The sequence below is a fragment of the Ranitomeya imitator genome, chromosome 1, assembly GCF_032444005.1.
Source record: "Ranitomeya imitator isolate aRanImi1 chromosome 1, aRanImi1.pri, whole genome shotgun sequence".
NCBI classification, from domain to species: domain Eukaryota; kingdom Metazoa; phylum Chordata; class Amphibia; order Anura; family Dendrobatidae; genus Ranitomeya; species Ranitomeya imitator.
The window spans coordinates 1143675527-1143694272 of NC_091282.1; the positions used below are offsets into that span (position 1 = coordinate 1143675527).

Sequence of the window (18746 nt, forward strand, 5' to 3'; positions counted from 1 at the left end):
GACCATATGGAGAACACTCGTGCGATTCTCGGGTGAGAGAATCGGACCGATTTTTCATACGTTGTGTCTGACTTCGGCGTAAGAGAAACGCTGCTCGCTGGAGTCCTCGGTTCAAGTCCCATCAAGGACAACATCTGCAAGGAGTTTGTATGTTCTCCCCGTGTTTGCGTGGGTTTCCTCCAGGTTCTCCGGTTTCCTCCCACATTCCAAAGACATACTGATAGGGAATTTAGATTGTGAGCCCCAACGGGGACAGCGATGATGATGTGTGCAAACTGTAAAGCACTGCGGAATATGTTAGTGCTATATAAAAATAAAAATTATTATTATTAATCTGTTAGAAGCTTATCTCAACTAAAGGAAAGGGTTGACCATTGAAATTTCAACATCTGGATCCTTCTGATCCTCAATATCATCAGAAAGGAAAAATCCAGAAAGCCACTATAGACATTAGATGGTGGTCTGATTCTGCCAAAATTGGTGAATTTGGCCAACTCATCAAGTCCAACTTATTCCGTAAACTCTTTAGCACATATTGCCTTGTAGAAGCCATTGGCACGTGTAGAACAATGCTTTTCAGATAAGTAGAGATGCTTTTAGAGTGCAAAAAAAAGACATTAATAGGACCAAATATTGATTTATTGAGGAAAAACGTTTTAACAACACCAGAAGATAGAGGGGTTTATGACGACCTATACTGGTCTTCTAGTGGACAGTATCCTGTGTTTGAAAAAGAAGATAAAAACATTGAATAATCCAAAAAAAATCACTATGCCATTACATTTTATTAACATTTTATGAAATTTGATCATGTATTGTTAGGTTTTAGAGTTACACTGCCTTTGCAATAATTAAAATGCTCATCAAGAAGACCATAATAAAAAAGACCCACATAAAGAAACGATCCATCACCTTGGCCACCTTCTTCCACTCTATCCCCATGGAGCTAATAGATTTCTGTTCTCGGTACCAGTTAGTTATATATTCAATGTTGCTCGCCAGGGATTTGAAATGTGCACAGTGGTTACAAAACGGATGACCATTGAGCTTAGCTTGGATGTCAATGTCACATACAAAGTCTGTTCTTATGGAAAGTGGGCGCTTCAACGTATCATAGACCTCCTGTTCCTTCTCATAATCATTGTAGGAATGAACACTGTCCTGAGAAATGGTGTCGCAATCGTCCTGCGGTGTGGTACAGTTCTCACCAACGTCATACACAAAAAATATTTTTGACATGTAGTCAAGTATGATGACCCTGGCCCAGTTAGGGATGGGCTTTGCTTCTGCTCCACATAGATGTATATTCATGATGATGATTGTCAGAGCTGTAGAGGCCGTAATCATGGTCATGGTAGCAATATAATATTTGCCTAAACAGGGTGAAAAAAGACCTTATATCACACTTAAATAAACATTATTTTGAACATAATTTTCCGAATTCCAAGGATAAGCTAAAAACTTTTAAATAAAAGGTTGCTCACTTTGACACCAAAACCTGCCATCAAGTGCACAGGTCGTAAAATAGAGTAACCCTTGTTGATGTGGCACAGCGAAGATCAAGAGGAAGAGTCCTCCGTCGTGTTCCAGATAAAATTATAAGTTTTATTCCAACAACTTTAAAAGGAAGACTCCTTCACGTAGATCCAAAATGTTATATTCTTTTTCTTCGCGTTTCAGACTGCATAATGAATAAGAACGGAGCTGCAGTCTGAAATGTATAGAAAAATTTTGGATAAACTTGAGGATGTCTACCTTTTAAACTTGTTGGCTAAAGCTTATCATTTTTTGGAACATGACTGGAGGACTCTTATCTTGCGCAGGTTCTATCATTGGTAATATGATACTTGTCCCCCCGCTATTCCCCGGCCTCTCCCCTCTGTCAATCCCTTCACTGGCTCCCCATTACCCAGAGACTCCAGTACAAAATCCTAACCATGACATACAAAGCCATCCACAACCTGTCTCCTCCATACATCTGTGACCTCGTCTCCCGGTACTTTCCTGCACGCAACCTCCGATTCTCACAAGATCTCCTTCTCTACTCCCCTCTTATCTCCTCTTCCCACAATCATATAGAAGATTTCTCTCGTGCATCCCCCCTACTCTGGAAACCTTCAAAAAGAACCTGAAGACCTACCTCTTCCGACAAGCCTACAACCTGCAGTAACCACCGATCGACCAAACCGCTGCATGACCAGCTCTATTTTCACCTACTGTATCCTCACCCATCCCTTGTAGATTGTGAGCCTTCGCGGGCAGGGCCCTCTCTCCTCCTGTACCAGTTATGACTAGTACTGTTCAAGATTATTGTACCTGTTTTTATTATATATACCTCTCCTCACATGTAAAGCGCCATGGAATAAATGGCGCTATAATAATAAATAATAATAATAATGGTAATAATGGCAATTTAGCAGTAGCGGTTCTGATTCAGCAAACTTTCTTTATTCTCAGGTATCAGTGTCATATTGTAAACATTTTTCTTCCTTGTTGTTATATAGAGTTATTAACTGAGATACTAATAGCGCGGTGTTTATAAGCAACACTCATAGGATAGAACTGTAAAAAATATTGATCTGTAGGAATTCACTGAAGTTCTTTTGCTTCCTACATGCAAAATTTAAAAAAAACTTTCTCCATAGTTTTCATTACCAATTTCTTACCTAGCGGCTCTATAAGACCTGGCACAAATCGATCACTTAATTCCGATGTCTATCTCATCTTCCCTTCCCCATTTCTTTGTTGAAAAAGCAGCAGTGGCAAGAAGAAGGTTGTACATGATAGATCAGAGAGGAGAGAGGAGGGAAGATATTCAGGTTTTTACAGAGGGCAGCTCATACAGGCTGTAGAGAGGGAGGAAAGCACATGATGAGCTGTAGAAGTGGCAATCACTTCGGGAATAAAGCTGCACTGATACATAAGAACTAAATGAACAGAACAGCATCTTGGACACACAGATCTTACATCAAACATATATTAATGGGAGACTGCAATTATTTTAACAAATGTTAACCACAAACAAATACAAAAATATATATTTTTTTCTATGTTAAAATTGTCTTTATCAAATGTCAAGTGCAAGTGAACATACAAAGAATATTGACATAACTTGAAATGAAGGAGTTTTCCGGGACTAATCATTAGTGACCTCTCTTTAGAGTAGGAAAGTAATGTTTGATAGTTAAAGGGGTTTTCCCCACAAACAAAAGTTCCTTTTAATCACTAGATTTTGGAACAATAATAATTTCCACAATTGGATGTGTTCAAATAAAATGTCCCTGTGCTGAGATAATCTTATAAATGTGTCCCTGCTGTGTACTGTGTAATGGCTGTGTCTGACTGTACAGGAACATGGTCTGATCATAACACAGATCCTGGGCAGGGGGGGAATGGGGAGAAAAAACGTATACAGGCATGGGATCAGAGTTGGTTTCACGGTATGTGATCACAGCCGATTATTTTTGTGAGGTAATACATTTCCCTGCCTGATTTTAAACAATATTTTCCTTCAAGGAAAGAATCAGCTGTGATCCTGTGCTGTCCTGTCCGTATACTCTCTTTTGCTTCCCTCCCTGCCCAGGAGCTGTGGTATGATCAGACCATGTCCCTACACTGTCAGACAAGGCCATTACACAGTACACAGCAGGGGCAGATTATAAGATTATCCCGGCACAGGGACATTTTATTTGAACACATCCAATTGTGGAAATTATTATTATTCCAAGATCTATTCATGGAAATGAACTTTTGTTCATGGGAAACGTCCTTTAAGGATCCAAACTTCAGGACCCCTGCTGATAAGAAGAATAATCCCTTCATTGTTCATCCAGGCACAGAATCTCCAACTTTGCCTTGCATTGCACCTCACGTGACTGGCAACATTGATTACCTATCCTAAGGATGCAAGCATGGCTCTCTCCATTGACCTCTATAGGAGTTCTGATAGAAGATGAGCAAGTGATAGCAGCAACGAGACAAGGGAAGCCGGTTTTCAAAATAAGCAGCGTGCTCAGAGTTGGGATCCAGGACCTATCAGACATTGATGGCATATTCTGTGGAATCAGATGAGAATGTCCCTTTTAGTATTAAAGATTGTATTATAATTATGGCTATATTTATATCCAGTTGATTGCAACAAGTTGCTGGGCAGAGCCCCAATAAAAACAGTGGTGGTATTAATGATACCTAGAACTTACCTATCAACGGCACACTTTCAGAAGGAGGCATGCTTTCTGCTACCATTAATTGAAAGACAGTGAGAGCCAATAAAACGGTCACTCCCAAAGAAACTTTTTCCCCTGAATCTGCAGGAAGATAGAAACCTAGCGGAGCCAGGAAAGATATCATGACACAGGGTATTAACAAGTTGAAAATGTAAAAAGAAGATCTTCTCTTAAGGATCAAAGTGAAGGTGACATCAGGGTAAGGCTCTGAGCAGCACCCATAGGTGATGACGTTCCTCACTGCTGGCATACCCTGCATTTCCCACTCCACATTTTCCACAAAGTCCGAGAGTTCCCCAGTGTCCATAGCATTTATAAGGTCCACCTGGTTCCCATTATAGGTCCACGAACCAAAGGTCAGGTTACATTGCTGGTTGTCAAAGGGGAAATACGAGACGTCCACTACACAGGAGCTTTTGGTTATAGCGGGAGAATCCCATGTGATTTTTCCATCATATCGGAGGACGACATTTGTATTTACTGGCTCAGCAAACTCATCATCTGCCCTGTTTTAAGAAAGCAGTAAAAGACATGACTGTAATTGACTCTCCTAGTGTACATTAGTTTCAAGACACAATTTGGAAACCTATGTGCAGGGTCGGCGTTAGGGGCAGGTAAACTAGTCAAATGCCTAGGGCATGCAGTGCAGCTAATCAACAATCTTTTAGAAGATTTAGATTAGACTGTGGACACTTCCGAAGCCATCACAGACATGCCAAGTGTGTACTCTGCACCCCCGCCTGTGGGAGTACTGTCCTTTAAGCCACTGTTTGTACTCTGCACCTGTAGGGAGTATGATATACTGTAATATGTTTATACTTTTGCCTTTCTCTCTCGTCCCGGTGCCATATGTTATCGGAATATGTGTATTGGTTAATATATGATGGTATTTCTACACGATTTAGTGTATTACCACTCTTATATAATGGTACTGCTACACGATCAGGTGTATTACCGTGTATTGTTCACTATGTGTATATATATTGGTATATTGTCTTTCTTATCCTTTAATCTGCTAAATGTATATGTTGCTGTTTGGTGTGTCGGTTAAATAGGGAAAGCGTAGTACTGAAGTCTGCCCACTAGATGGAGTACCTCAGAATAGTGTACATAGTATTAGGTAGAAGTTCCACATAGTTAGGAACTAGTTAATGTAGGATAGGTCAGCTGCAGCTAAGAGAGGGGGAACTTCCTCAAACGGGTCAGAAGGGCCCGGGTGCCCAGACAGTCCACCTGTGCTTAAGTACCCAGGACAATAGGAGTAACCACGCAACGTTTATTAAGAGAGAAGCGCAGCCATCCACAGCATCGGGAAAGGAGAAACAAGACAGAAGCAGTAACAGGATAGGGGCACAGGTAGCTCTATGATGTGGCAGCTTGTAGCTTGGGCAGATGCCCTCAGTATTGGGGCAAAATGGCCACTGAGGGAACTCCCAGATACATTGAGGGTGGAACAGGAGCACGCTGGGTCACCACAAAGCACAGTACAGGAGGGCAGGTCGCTCGCCAAGTGGCATCTAGCTTTGGAGACAGAAACTCTCTTGTCTGGCACGAAACAGGCTAAGGAAGGACTGACCGTTGCAGAGCCAAATTGGGAGGACTCTGAGGAATCGTGTGGAATGGTCCGACCCGGGTGTGTGCTGTATGACAGAGAGGAAAGCGCAGGGCAAAAAGTAAAGATGTGTAATATGAATCCCACTGTTAAGGCTGTGAAGAATATGGATGTGCTGTGGAAAGGAAACAGTAAAGTTGTTTATTTGAAAGCTGAACAGGACTGTGTCTCAATCTTTGTAATACCGACTGTTGGGAGCCTACAGAATAACAGAGGTGGAGCCACAGGTACGCAAAGTGTTGGACAATGTTTTCATGTAATGGGAGGCCAGGGCACCGATACACCGGAGTGCTCGGCCACAACAATCGTCCTGGTCGTACCCCTTACACACCCATATCTGTGGGACTACTGTCCTTTAAGCCGCTGTGTGTACTCTGTACGCTGCACCCATATCTGTGGTAGTACTGCCCTTTAAGCCGCTGTGTGCCAATTTACACCGTTATGAGGCCTATCCTCCACACGTGGCTCAGAGGGTGGGTTACTGTCCCAACATCGTCCAGGTACCCAACTGTACAACCAGGGGACAGTTTGAGAGGATGATGAGGAGGAGGAGGCAGGGGAGGGGGAACAACTGTGCAGGGTCAGTTTTAGACAAAGTGGGGCCCTGGGCAAAAGTTTAAAGTGTGCCACAAATGATAAGGCTAGGGTCACATTGCGTTAGTGCAACCCGTTTAGCGCTAGCGGGTTGCGCTAACGCAATGTTTTTATTGTGGCCGCGTCCCGGGGTCGCGGTAACGTCCCCGCTCTCGCAGATCCCCGATCTGCGAGAGCGGGGAACGGACCGCGGGCACGCCTCGGACGCTGCGAGCAGCGTCCGCGGCGCGCCAGGAAACACCGGCGCGTCGCTAGCGCGTGCCGAACATGGCATGCGCTAGTGCTGCGCATTCCCATTGCCGTGAATGGGCGCGCTAACGGACGCGTTGCACAGCATTAATTTCGCCGTGCAACGCTGTCCGTTAGCGCTTTCCCATTAACGCAATGGGAACCCAGCCTAACATATTGCACCATCACACAAAAACATTTTGTTTATATTTACCTTTGCTGAGTTCAGGCCACTTAACATGATCAACAAAATTTAAGTCGTTCAACGCTTGTTTTCCAGCCTCCTTACACCGGCTGAGGAAGAGTGATGGGCATAGAACGATCACTAGTAGATCAATCTGTCCCGATACAGTATCATGTTATCAGCAGCATGTCTGCAGTTTTCACCAGGGGAAGTGCTGCTGAGAACAATGATTTCTGTTTCGGCATAAACAATCCAATCACTTGATGAATAGGCAGCATTTTGCTTGTTTAGTATAATGCACCCCATAGTCCTCCATATTGTATAATGCACACCCCATTGTCCTCCATGTAGTACAATGTGCCCCATAGTCCTCCACATAGTATACTGTTCCCCATAGACCTCCATATAGTATAATACTCTCCCCATAGACCTCAATATGGTATAATACGTTCCCCATAGTCCTCCATATAGTATAATGCACACCTTGTAGTCCTCCATATAGTATAATGCACACCCCATAGTCCTCCATATAGTAAAATGCATTCCCCATAATCCTCCATATAATATAATACAGTTCCCATAGTTCTCAATATAGTTTAATGCACCCAATAGTCTTCAATATAGTATAATGCATCCCATAGTCCTCCATACAGTGGATACAGAAAGTATTCAGACTCCTTTAAATTTTTCACTCATTGTTTCATTGCAGCCATTTGGTAAATTCAAAAAAGTTAATTTTATTAACAGTAATGTACACTCTGCACCCAATCTTGATTGAAAAAATAGAAATATGGAAATTTTTGCAAATATATTAAAAAAGAAAAACTGAAATACCACATGGTCATAAGTATTCAGACCCTTTGCTCAGTATTAAGTAGAAGCACCCTTTTGAGCTAGTACAGCGATGAGTCTTCTTGGGAATGATGCAACAAGTTTTTCACACCTGGACTTGGGGATCCTCTGCCATTCTTCCTTGTAGACCCTCTCCAGTTTCATCAGGTTGGATGGTGAACGTTGGTAGACAGCCGTTTTCAGGTCTCTCCAGAGATGCTCAATTGGGTTTAGGTCAGGGCTCTGGCTGGGCCAGTCAAGAATGGTCACAGAGTTGTTCTGAAGACACTCCTTTGTTATTTTAGCTGTGTGCTTAGGGTCATTGTCTTCTTGGAAGGTGAACCTTTGGCCAAATCTGAGGTCCAGAGCACTCTGGAAGAGGTTTTCATTAGGATATCACTGTACTTGGCCGCATTCATGTTTCCTTCAATGGCAACCAGTCATCCTGTCCCTGCAGTTGAAAAACACCCCCATACCATGATGCTGCCACCACCATGTTTCACTGTTGGGATTGTATTGGGCAGGTGATGAGCAGTGCCTGGTTTTCTCCACACATACCGCTTAGATTTATCACCAAAAAGGTCTATCTTTATCTCATCAGACCAGTGAATCTTATTTCTCATAGTCTGGGAGTCCTTCATGTGTGTTTTAGCAAACTCTTTGCAGACTTTCATATGTGTTGCATTGAGTAGAGTCTTCCGTCGGGCCACTCTGCCATAAGGGCCCGAATGGTGGAGGACTGCAGTAATAGTTGACTTTGTGGAACTTTCTCCCATCTCCCTACTGCATCTCTGGAGCTCAGCCACAGTGATCTTGGGGTTCTTCTTTACCTCTCTCACCAAGGTTCTTCTCCCAAGATTGCTCAGCTTGGCTGGATGGCCAGGTCTAGGAAGACTTATGGTGGTACCAAACTTCTTCCATTTAAGGATTATAGGCCACTGTGCTCTTAGGAACCTTGAGTACTGCAGAAATTCTTTAGTAACCTTGGCCAGATCTGTGCATTGCCACAATTCTGTCTCTGAGCTCCTTGGCCAGTTCCTTTGACCTCATGATTCTCATTTGGTCTGACATGCACTGTGGGCTGTGAGGACCTATATAGACAGGTGTGTACCTTTCCTAATCATGTCCTATCAGTTTAATTAAACACAGCTGGAATGAAGGAGTAGAACCATCTCAAGGAGTATCACAAGGAAATGGACAGCATGTCACTTAAATATGAGTTTCTGAGCAAAGGGTCTGAATACTTATGACCATGTGATATTTCAGTTTTTCTTTTTTAATAAATTTGCAAAAATGTCTACATTTCTGTTTTTTTCAGTCAAGATGGGATGCAGAGTGTACATTAATGAGAAAAAAAACTTTTTTGAATTTACCAAATGGCTGCAATGAAACAAAGAGTGAACATGTAAAGGGGTCTGAATACTTTCCATACCCACTGTATATGCATAGGATACATACATATATAGATGTCAGTGACACACACACACACACACACACACACATATATATATATATATATGACTTTAAATTAGATAGATAGAAGAAAAGCCGGCAATTCATGTGCTGTGTACTGTAAAATCACTTGAGGAGCCAACTGGATAGAAGAGGTGGATTACATACAGTAAATACATATAGAATAGATGTATATAGAGGTCAGTGACAAATACAATTAGTGCAGTGTGTGTGCAAATTACTGTACATGTAACTAATTAATAAAAGATTAATTTTTGGAATAAAATGGTGTAGGATCCCGCACAATTTTTGTAACCAGCAGAGGGAAAAACGACAGCTGGGGCAGATGTTTATAGCCTGGGAAGGGGGTAATACCCACGGGGGCTTCCCTGGCTATTAATATCAGCTCACAACTGTATACTTAGCCTTTACTGGCTATTAAAATGGGGGACCCTAAAACAAATGACGTAGGGTCCCCTTATAATTAATAACCAGCAAAGGCTAAGCAGACAGATGCGGGCTGATATTAATAGCCTAGCACTCGCCCGTATTCTATGGTAGTGTGACGCCGGCCTAACTAGTTTTCATAAAATGGCAAAGCATCTTTTCTTCGCAGTGTACGATTCTTCTGTTATTCTTCTGGAAATGTAGGAATAAATTGAAAACTGGATGCTACCATTCCTCTTGTCGAAAATCCATATATCTTTACACCTTGCTACTGTAAAACGAATGATGACAGTGTCACACTGTACGACAAGAAGAATGATTATGATTTTGTGTCAATTTAGTCATAAGTTTCCAGATGGAATAGCAGGAGTTACAGAATGTAAAGTTCTCATATGTACAAAACAGATGTTACAATTGCTGACTGACTAGAATATTACTATAGAGCACTTTATAAGACCACAAAAGGAAGATGCAGTGGTAAAGAGAGGTTCTTCTGGCATGAGCAGGTCATAATTGCCAGTGTTCTCCTGTCATTCATCTAGATCAAAAATAAAAAAAAAGATCACTCGTCTTGTTGGTTGTCCACTTACTTATTGTACAAGACTATATCTGGTCTCCATACCATGTTGCTCGGAATACGAATTGAATCCAGACCATCATATTCATCTTTGTCCCATGTAAGGTAGGCGTCATACCAGCTCTGCCTAATCCATATGTACGCTGTTAATATCTGATTCCGTTCATCCTAGAAGATCAATGAAAAATAAATGCTTAAAAGACTTAAAGTGAACCTGACATCAGGATTTTGCTAAATAAATTACAGGCATTTTCAGTTTGGGGCTGTTATACTGATAAAAATGATACCTGGGGTGAAGAAATCCGTCTTGTGGTTGTTGTTTAATCTTTGTTTTGCAGTTTTCAGTTAATGAGATTGCGTGCTCCAGGGCGTCCTGCACAGACTGAGGGCATCACCTACAGATAGATACTACTACTCATACGCCAGCGCCATTTTGCTGCAGTAGATTCTAGGAGATGAGAGCGAGAGCACCGAATAAAGACCACCCCTGAGGCCGCCCCAAAGCGCGAGAATCTCAAATAATAAAATAAATAAAGATTAAACAACAGCCACAAGATGGATTTCATCAATCCATTATAATTTTAATCAGTATAACGGCGCCGACCTGACACTGTCTATAGTTTACTTAGGAAAATCCTTACGAAAGGTTCTCTTTAAAGCATATCTATCACCAGATTTGACAGTACAAATTGCCTAAATTAATAAACAGATCTCTTTTCCAAAGAACTTTATTGGGATTTTGAATTTTAACCTGGAGAGGAGGGGGAGGGGAACGAAGGGAGGGGAGGAGAGGAGAGGGAAGGATAGGAGTGAAGGAAAGAAGGGGAGGGTAAATACAACATACTATGCGTAGAAATAATTCAACTTAGAGTGAAGCAAGGGACGCAACCCTTGAAGGCAATTAGGCAAGAAACGAGTCATCAACAGATAAACAGATCTCTTAGACCTGATGAAGCTAGTGTACTTAATTTGATAATCCATATCACTCTGATAGTATATTCCTCAAATTAAAATGACTATTTTAACATTATGCAGGTAGACTTTCATAAAGGACTATGTAGAAATAATTATGCAGATTTTTTTTTAAGTAAGTACACCAGCCTCATCAGGTCTAAAAGATGAGCTTACTAATATGTGCAATTTGTATTATGAAATCTTGAGAAAGATCCTCTTTAAGTCGTCCATCCACGGGTCATCCTAGGGCTTGTGCAGACGGCCATCCATGAGAATCGGGGCAATTATGCTAATGTCACTCTAATCAGATTTTCATAAGAGTTTGATCGGAGTATCTTCATAGTGTGATCTGATTCTTTCAGATGAGAGAATTGAAGCACACTGTAAAGAAGATGGAGAGCAACATTTCTCCATCTTCTTCGTTCTGTCAGTGCGTTAAAATCCAAGTCATCCAGGTGCACCTGACCTAACCTGTGATTATTAGTAGGTCCAGTTGATGATCATGTTTATGGGGGCTTCCCAACATGGGAAGCATTTTTTGAGTCTTAGGAGTGCCCTGATGTTATGGTTGGAGATGATGCCTGAGATGGTCCCTGTCTCCAGGTAAACGATTAGTTTTTTGGTCGTAAATGACCAAGCACTTTTTCGTGATTTAGGGCTCTTTGGTTATGACTTTTTGTTTGTTTTTACAACTTTTTTATTCATGATCCAAAGACCACCTGATGTGTATAACAGCCTCTGATCCTTTTGCTTAAAGGGGAGATAAGCCAACATGAAGGTTTCTCACAGTGTTTTTTTACCATCTCCACATGAATGGGTGGCCCATAATCAATTGTCTTAGATTTTATTCAAACATCAGTCTTTTTCATCAGTATTTGTATGCCAAAAGCAGGAGTGTCCAAAAACACAAAACAGGTGTGTCAATCTATCAATTATTGTTTTTCTCTGTAAGGGCTCAGGCAGATGTACGTGAATTTTGTTCTTATATAAGATCGCAATGCATGGACCAGCCGCTGGTCTCTCAACCCAAGCGCCACCGTTTCATATATTTCTATAACTAAAATTGGTAGCAGGAGAGGTGCAGCAAGTCCATGCATTGGAGCTCCATGCTCTGGCCGAGTTGCATTGACTTCTGCATGGACCCTAAATTTCTCTCCTTGTTTTGGCATACAAATACTGATGCAAAGCAATGTCCAAATACTGAACGTGTAAATAAACCTTTAAGGACGGGAGCTGCACAGGGAGCATTGGTCTTGTAACCTCCATAATGCTATAATTATGTGATCTACAGTGTACATTTATCTCGATGAACTAACCACCCATGTAGAGCAACCTATAGAGTTTGGGGGATTTGTCAGTAGATTGATGGACTCCTATCAGAAGGGAAATCATATATTAGCTTCTGCTAAAACACACAACCAACAACATGGACCATAAATTGTTAGTAAGATACCTACCACATCTTTGATCTGAGACAGTGTAATCTGAAGTGTCACATTTAGCGCTCTATCCGTATCTTCCACTGGTCTCAGTGCATTAGAGTATTCTACAAATAAGTCTCGAAATAACATCTGGGCATATTTTCCCTTTGCTGCTTCTGCACCTTAAAAATACATGAATAGGACAGAATATGTTACTTAAAACTATTTTCTACATTATTCTTTTTTCCCATCTCCACCACTTCTGGGCTTATATCTCTTTTTTGGTAGTGATTACTGTTCAGGGTGGATGGTGGATATGTTCTTTGAAGGACATTGCCTCCCTTGTCCATGGACTATGTCTGGCATTGAAGCACTCAAGTGGCTAAGTGGAAATACTAAACACTATTTCAAGAAAGAAAAAAATAGACATTTTTTACTAATAAAAATAATTTGATCATTCAGTGCTTGCTGCCAATATTGCGAATGTGATATAGAGATGTACGCTGCATTCACATACTGGCGCCAATGTGCATTTTATTGCCACAATAACAGTAATGTCTTTTTGAGGTTTTTAAAAAAATTTCAAAAACTGCACTGTATCCATAATACGTGACTGTAACCTTAAAGCCCATTTAGATGCACTAATAATTATGTACAAGCTCTCTGATTATCAGTTTATCTAATCAGGTCAACAGTCACTTGATGAATGAGAAAAATGATCGATCATGTGATTGGATGTATGCATAAAAGTAATATAATAAGCAAATTTCATAAAAACATAATAAGATAAAGGGAAATTCCATTTGCTTAGAAACTATTTTCTGTGAATTGACCCCAGGACATAATAAACATAGGATGTAAAAAAAAAATTAATACGCACCTCACTGCTCACACAGTACTGCGTGTGTACATACAGTGAGTGAAATAAGTATTAAACAAGTCACCAATTTTCTAAGTAAATATGTTTCTAAAGGTGCTATTGACATGAAATTCTCACCAGATGTCGTAACAACCCATCAAATCCACACAGGCAACAAAATCAAACCATAGATTTCCATAAATTAAGTTCTGTAATAATGAGAAATGACACAGGGAAAATGTATTGAACACATGAATAAAGAGAGCTACAAAAAGCCATGGGAAGTCATGACACTAGCTGAAATCTGTCAGTAAATAGAAAGCAATACTGCCACTTAGTGAAAAATAATATCAGCTGGTTCAACTGATGGTCTACAAAAAGGTTTCTCATTACCAAGGTTCCACGCAAGAAACATCTCATGATGAGTAAAACCAGTGAGATGTATTAAGACCATTGCAACCTTATTGTTGCAAAACATACTGATGGCATTGGTTGCATAAGAATTTTTAAACTGCTGAAGGCTCCAGTGAGCACTGTTGGGGCTATAATATGTAAGTGGAAAGAACATCATTTCACTACAAACCAGCCATGACCATATGATCCCTGCAAGATTTCAGACATAGGAGTGAAAAGAATTATCAGAACAGTTGAAAAAGAGCCAAGAACCACCCATGGGGAGCTAAAGAAAGACCTTCAATCTGCAGGTACAATTGTTTAAAAGAAAATAATAAGAAATGCACTCAACCTCCATGGCCTGTATGCACGTTCACCACGCAAGACTCCACTGAGCAAAAAGCATATTGAAGAGCTCAAAGTGTGGTCAACAACATTTATACAAGCCTGTGAAATACTGTGAGACTATAGTCTGGTCAGAGGAGACAAAAACTGAAGTCTTTAGATGCCAAATACACACTATGTTTGGATGCCAAAAGGCACTGCGTATCACCCCTAAAAACACCATACCAACAGTGAAGTTTGGAGGTGGAAACATCATGATGTGGGGCTGTTTTTCAGCATACTTCACCAGCAAACTTCATTTAATTGAAGGAAGGATGAATGTACAAATGTACCAAGACATTCTTGAAAAAAAACTGTCATCTAGTAGGATGATGAAGATGAAACAAGGGTGGGCATTTCAGCCAGAAAGGCCCAGATAATCACCAGACCTGAATATAAAATTTATGGAAGGAACTAAAACTGAGTACATAATAGAAGCCATGATTTAAAGAGTATTTATGTGGAAGAATTGGCCAAAATCCACCTGAGCAATGCATGTGACTAGTTTCTCCATACAGAAAGCATCTTGAAGCTGTCATCACCAACAAAGGATTTTCTATAAAGTATTAATTAAATTTCGGTATGTTCAATACTTTTTCCCTGTATCATTTCTCACTATTGCACATTACTTAATTTATAGACATCTATGGTTTGATTTCTTTGCCTCTGTGGATTGGATGGGTTGTTTCCAACATCTGGTAAGAATTTTATGTCAATAGCACCTCTAGAAATATATTTACTTAGAAAATTTGTGAAGTGTTCAATACTTATTGCAGCATGTTGACCAATTGCAAACAAAAACTGGTAGGAGCGTTGTAGTAGAATTGGCAGAAGAAAGAAGAGGTAAGTAGAGTTCTTTTTCGACATTATCAAATATAGAGCTTTTTTATTTTTTAGATGTTGGATTATCTTTATACGACATCCAATTGATAGGTGATAAATATTTTATGGCGGTATGGTAGGTTTGCTGCCTACAAGAATTCCAGGTAATTGAGCTTACCTTTCAGATCCAGGACTGCGGAGATAAGCCATGTTAACCTGCAGAGGATAGCTGAAGCAGTTTTCATGTTGAATATTCAGGCTTCTGCAATACCAGTATTTCCTACTGTTCACTGACTTCTTCGCTCAACATTATTTCAAGTAATAAACATCTTCATATAGAGATCCATTCCCCTTATTGCAGTACAGCCTAGTACATGAATTTGGTGAACCAGGAAGACATCCAGCATTCTGCGACTGAGGGTAACTGATACTGGAAAAGATCAACCAGCTTACAAAAGTGATCTGAGAGTCACGGCTCAGTGACCCATCGTCTTCTCCTATTTCACCCAGTTCAGTGAGCCGGTGTACCATTGCGATGGAAACATGGATTTTTTAATTGCTAATTAAGTATGCATTAACCTCAGTAGCAAAAATGGAGGTTTTCATGCAACTTTCTGGGTGTTTCTTTAGCTCTGCATCTGATGCTGTTGTAAGCAGGTGCTGAGATGCAGTACACAGGGATTGCAGAGCAGTACGGTATTACAATACTATTTATTCTTTTAACTGTAAAACTTCAAGCAGTCTCCTCACAGGGAGTTAATAGGCAGTAGCAAAGAGCTATTGGATCAACAAGGGTTAAATTAAATAAGCAAAACGAGTGCGACAGTCTAAGCTTCAAACAACACTTATCGTAGCTCCTGGTGGGGTCCTTAGTCCACAGTTCGATGGGGGTAGTAGTACCGGCAATGGCCGGTGTAGGGTCCTCAGATGGATTCCAAAGTTAACAATCCGTCTTCTGGTGGCAGCGGGCGGTCTCCGGTTTTCCATATCGCAAAAGATAAAAGACAGCGGCAGACATGGACACGTAGAAGTGCTGATTGCACGAAACGGCCGTTGTCCTCCTTCACTCCCCGCACCCTCGCTACAACCTGGCATGTGTCTAAAATAATCCGTGTTATGGACTGAAGGCACATTAAAGACGTTTATTCAGCAAACTGGTGAGTGCCGCTGTCTTTTATCTTTTGCGATATGGAAAATAGGATTACAATGGCTAGTTGAGCCGAGCACCAGAATCCAGTCGCTTGTGGTAAACCGCATGTTAAAGGAATTAACGGGAGTAATATGAAAAGGGACTTAAAGTAAAAGTCAGCGTCCTGGTGCCATTCCATTCTTAAAATTGGTCTCCGGTTTTACCCGCTGAGCCCCTAGTCCATAAGCCCACGCAATCAAAGCGGGAAAAGCTGCAGAAGTCTCTGTAGCGACCGTGGGGTGATGCATACTGGCCAGTAATGGAAACCGCACTTCAATGTCCTGTAACCGGCCCACACTTGTCTGCACACGCCCGATCTTATGCTTAGCCGGGTGCACGGTGCTTCCCACACTCCCTATCCCGCTGGCGTTACCTGGAGGTGACAGCTGCCATACGTCGCAGCACCGGGGCCTGGGGCGCGGAGCGCACTTCTCACTCTGCTGTGCTCTCCCTGATGGCGGGGAACTGACCTTTTGCATAGTGAACTTTTTCTCTGTTTCCGGCTTAAAACTGCCCCCTATTCCTGCATCATGTGACCTGTCCAGTCCCCTATTCCTTTCCCTGGGCAAAATGGGACGCAGCCTCGATAGTTCCGGACCAAGCTCAGAGCAGCGCAACTCGGCCTTTCTCCTCACACTATCACATTCACATGTAATGCAAACTGAGAAAGCATAAGGGTATATAAGGGAAGATTGAGTTTTTATAGGGTCCCAAACTAGTCTTTTCATATGGAACAAAGAGGCCTTTAAGGTTCTCCTAGGCTCCAGGGCCTAGATGCAACAGGAACCCCTGCATCCATTAAAGTTATGCCCCTGATCCTGGCAATTTCAGGACTGTTTGCAAGTATTTAAGTAAAGAACAATTAGCACTGACAGCACGACATATCCCAGAAGGTTGCTCTGTATGCCTACGTTTGGCAGGTACCCAGACCTCTTGCAGGCCTCAAGAAGTGAGGGCAAAATTCATTTGAACAGTGCGTAAGTCCATAAAATCAAATTGCTTGATTAAAACACTTCACTCATACACCTTCCTCCACATTTTCAGCATTACCGTTATTATTAATAGATTTATGATTAAAAGCGGCAATGCTAAAAACATGCAAGATGGACATGCAGAAATCACTTTCAGCTCTCTCAAATTATCATCACATGCAGTTTTAATGAAAGGTAAGATCTCTCTATAGAATAGATTAAACAGGATCCATCATTCACCATATACAGTATTACATTGTCCTTCTCTGCACAATGACCTCTGCATAGATCACAGAGCATGCCTACAACACTTTGCTATAAAAGTCAATGAACATCTACTGTCTCTTTCATCCTACGGTTCATGTGGCTACTGTAATGCATATCTATGAAAGATATTAACAGAAGCTCTACAATCTGCATTAACCATAATATGGTGTCTTAATTTTGCAGGTGTAAAAGAGACAAAAAAATGTACATGCCATAACGATGGAGTTTTTGTTACCTCCCTATAAAAGCTATAGAAAATAATCAAAATGCTATATGCAGTCCAGAGTGGTATTATCAAATACATATGTTCATCACAAATAAAAAGCCCTCACAAAGCTCTATCGACGGAGACATAAAAATGTTACCTGTCTCAGGTATTTAAAAGGGTGTTGGGGAAAAAAGCATCGGTTAGCAAAACAAGGCACTTTTTTACCTGTTAGAATGGAGTGGCAGTGCACATACTCCACTGACACTCCAATCATCCTCTCTGGTACTGTCGAGTACTGTGCTTGGCTTTTTCCAGCAGCGAAATAGAGAATAAGTGGTTGATCAATTGCACTGCTACTTTATTCTAGCAGGGATAAATTAACCTTGTTTTGCCTGTTGAACCCCCACCAATCTATAAGGTATTATCTATCACATGGATAGGTGGTAACTTAATGTCACTGAAAGACTCCTTTAAGATGTGGTTAGAAGGGTATGATTATGGCACCTGGTCAAGTGCATAACTAAGCGAGGGACCCTGGAAAGTTGTGTACAGAAGGGAGAGGGTTGAAAATTGAGATTTGTGAATTATTAGGATCTTTAGAAGACATGAAGTCCTCAACACCAACACAAGTGCAGTGTAGCAGAGGCTCTTGTTGGAACCGTGCCTTTCCCCACCTGCTGCATTTCATACACTCATGCATAAGTGTTCAGTCTGTGTGGATCAAACAACCGTGCACTCCTTTTCTGTCTTCAATGTTGGTCTGCTGCTGGTGGTCGGAGTGAGGAATGGGAAAATTCTTTCACCAGAGAAGGAACATGATTACACATCGGTTCATCAGTGGGTCATTATGAGACTGCTCAGGGCCGGATTTAGGAGGTGGGTGGCCCGGGACCCATTTTTCAAGGTGTTGCAATATGTAATGCAAAAACACGAAATGAAACGAACGCAAGTTTATTTACAAAAATCATTTACACAGAGTAACTCAAGTAAAATCATTCATTTTTTACAATCCGGGCACTTTCCTTGATTTTTGTGCTGCAAAATCACTAATGATGTCACTAAAGTCCAATTCACGCAGTATATCTGACCTTGTCAACCCTTGAAATCCTGAAAGGGCATTAAAGATT

General features: G+C 41.2%; 1 protein-coding gene across 1 annotated transcript; it reads right to left on the reverse strand.

Moving 5' to 3' along the window:
* Positions 1 to 628: 628 nt before the first annotated feature.
* On the reverse strand, positions 629 to 15235 carry CHRNA9 (cholinergic receptor nicotinic alpha 9 subunit). The gene is made up of 5 exons (XM_069745790.1): positions 15163 to 15235; positions 12563 to 12708; positions 10165 to 10319; positions 4200 to 4732; positions 629 to 1373 (listed from the first exon to the last, which is right to left on the reverse strand). The coding sequence occupies exons 1-5, from the start codon at positions 15227 to 15229 to the stop codon at positions 832 to 834; spliced, it is 1443 nt and encodes a 480-aa protein (XP_069601891.1). The 5' UTR covers positions 15230 to 15235; the 3' UTR covers positions 629 to 831.
* Between the last annotated feature and the right edge of the window lie 3511 nt (positions 15236 to 18746).

Bases quoted from the DNA above. Each gene is read 5' to 3' on its own strand.
- CHRNA9 (XM_069745790.1), bottom strand. From the start codon at position 15,229: ATGAAAACTGCTTCAGCTATCCTCTGCAGGTTAACATGGCTTATCTCC. The intron at 10,320-12,562 runs GTAGGTATCTTA...TTGATCTTCTAG, and splicing joins TGTCTCAGATCAAAGATGTG to GATGAACGGAATCAGATATT. The intron at 4,733-10,164 runs GTAAGTGGACAA...TTCTTAAAACAG, and splicing joins GATATAGTCTTGTACAATAA to GGCAGATGATGAGTTTGCTG.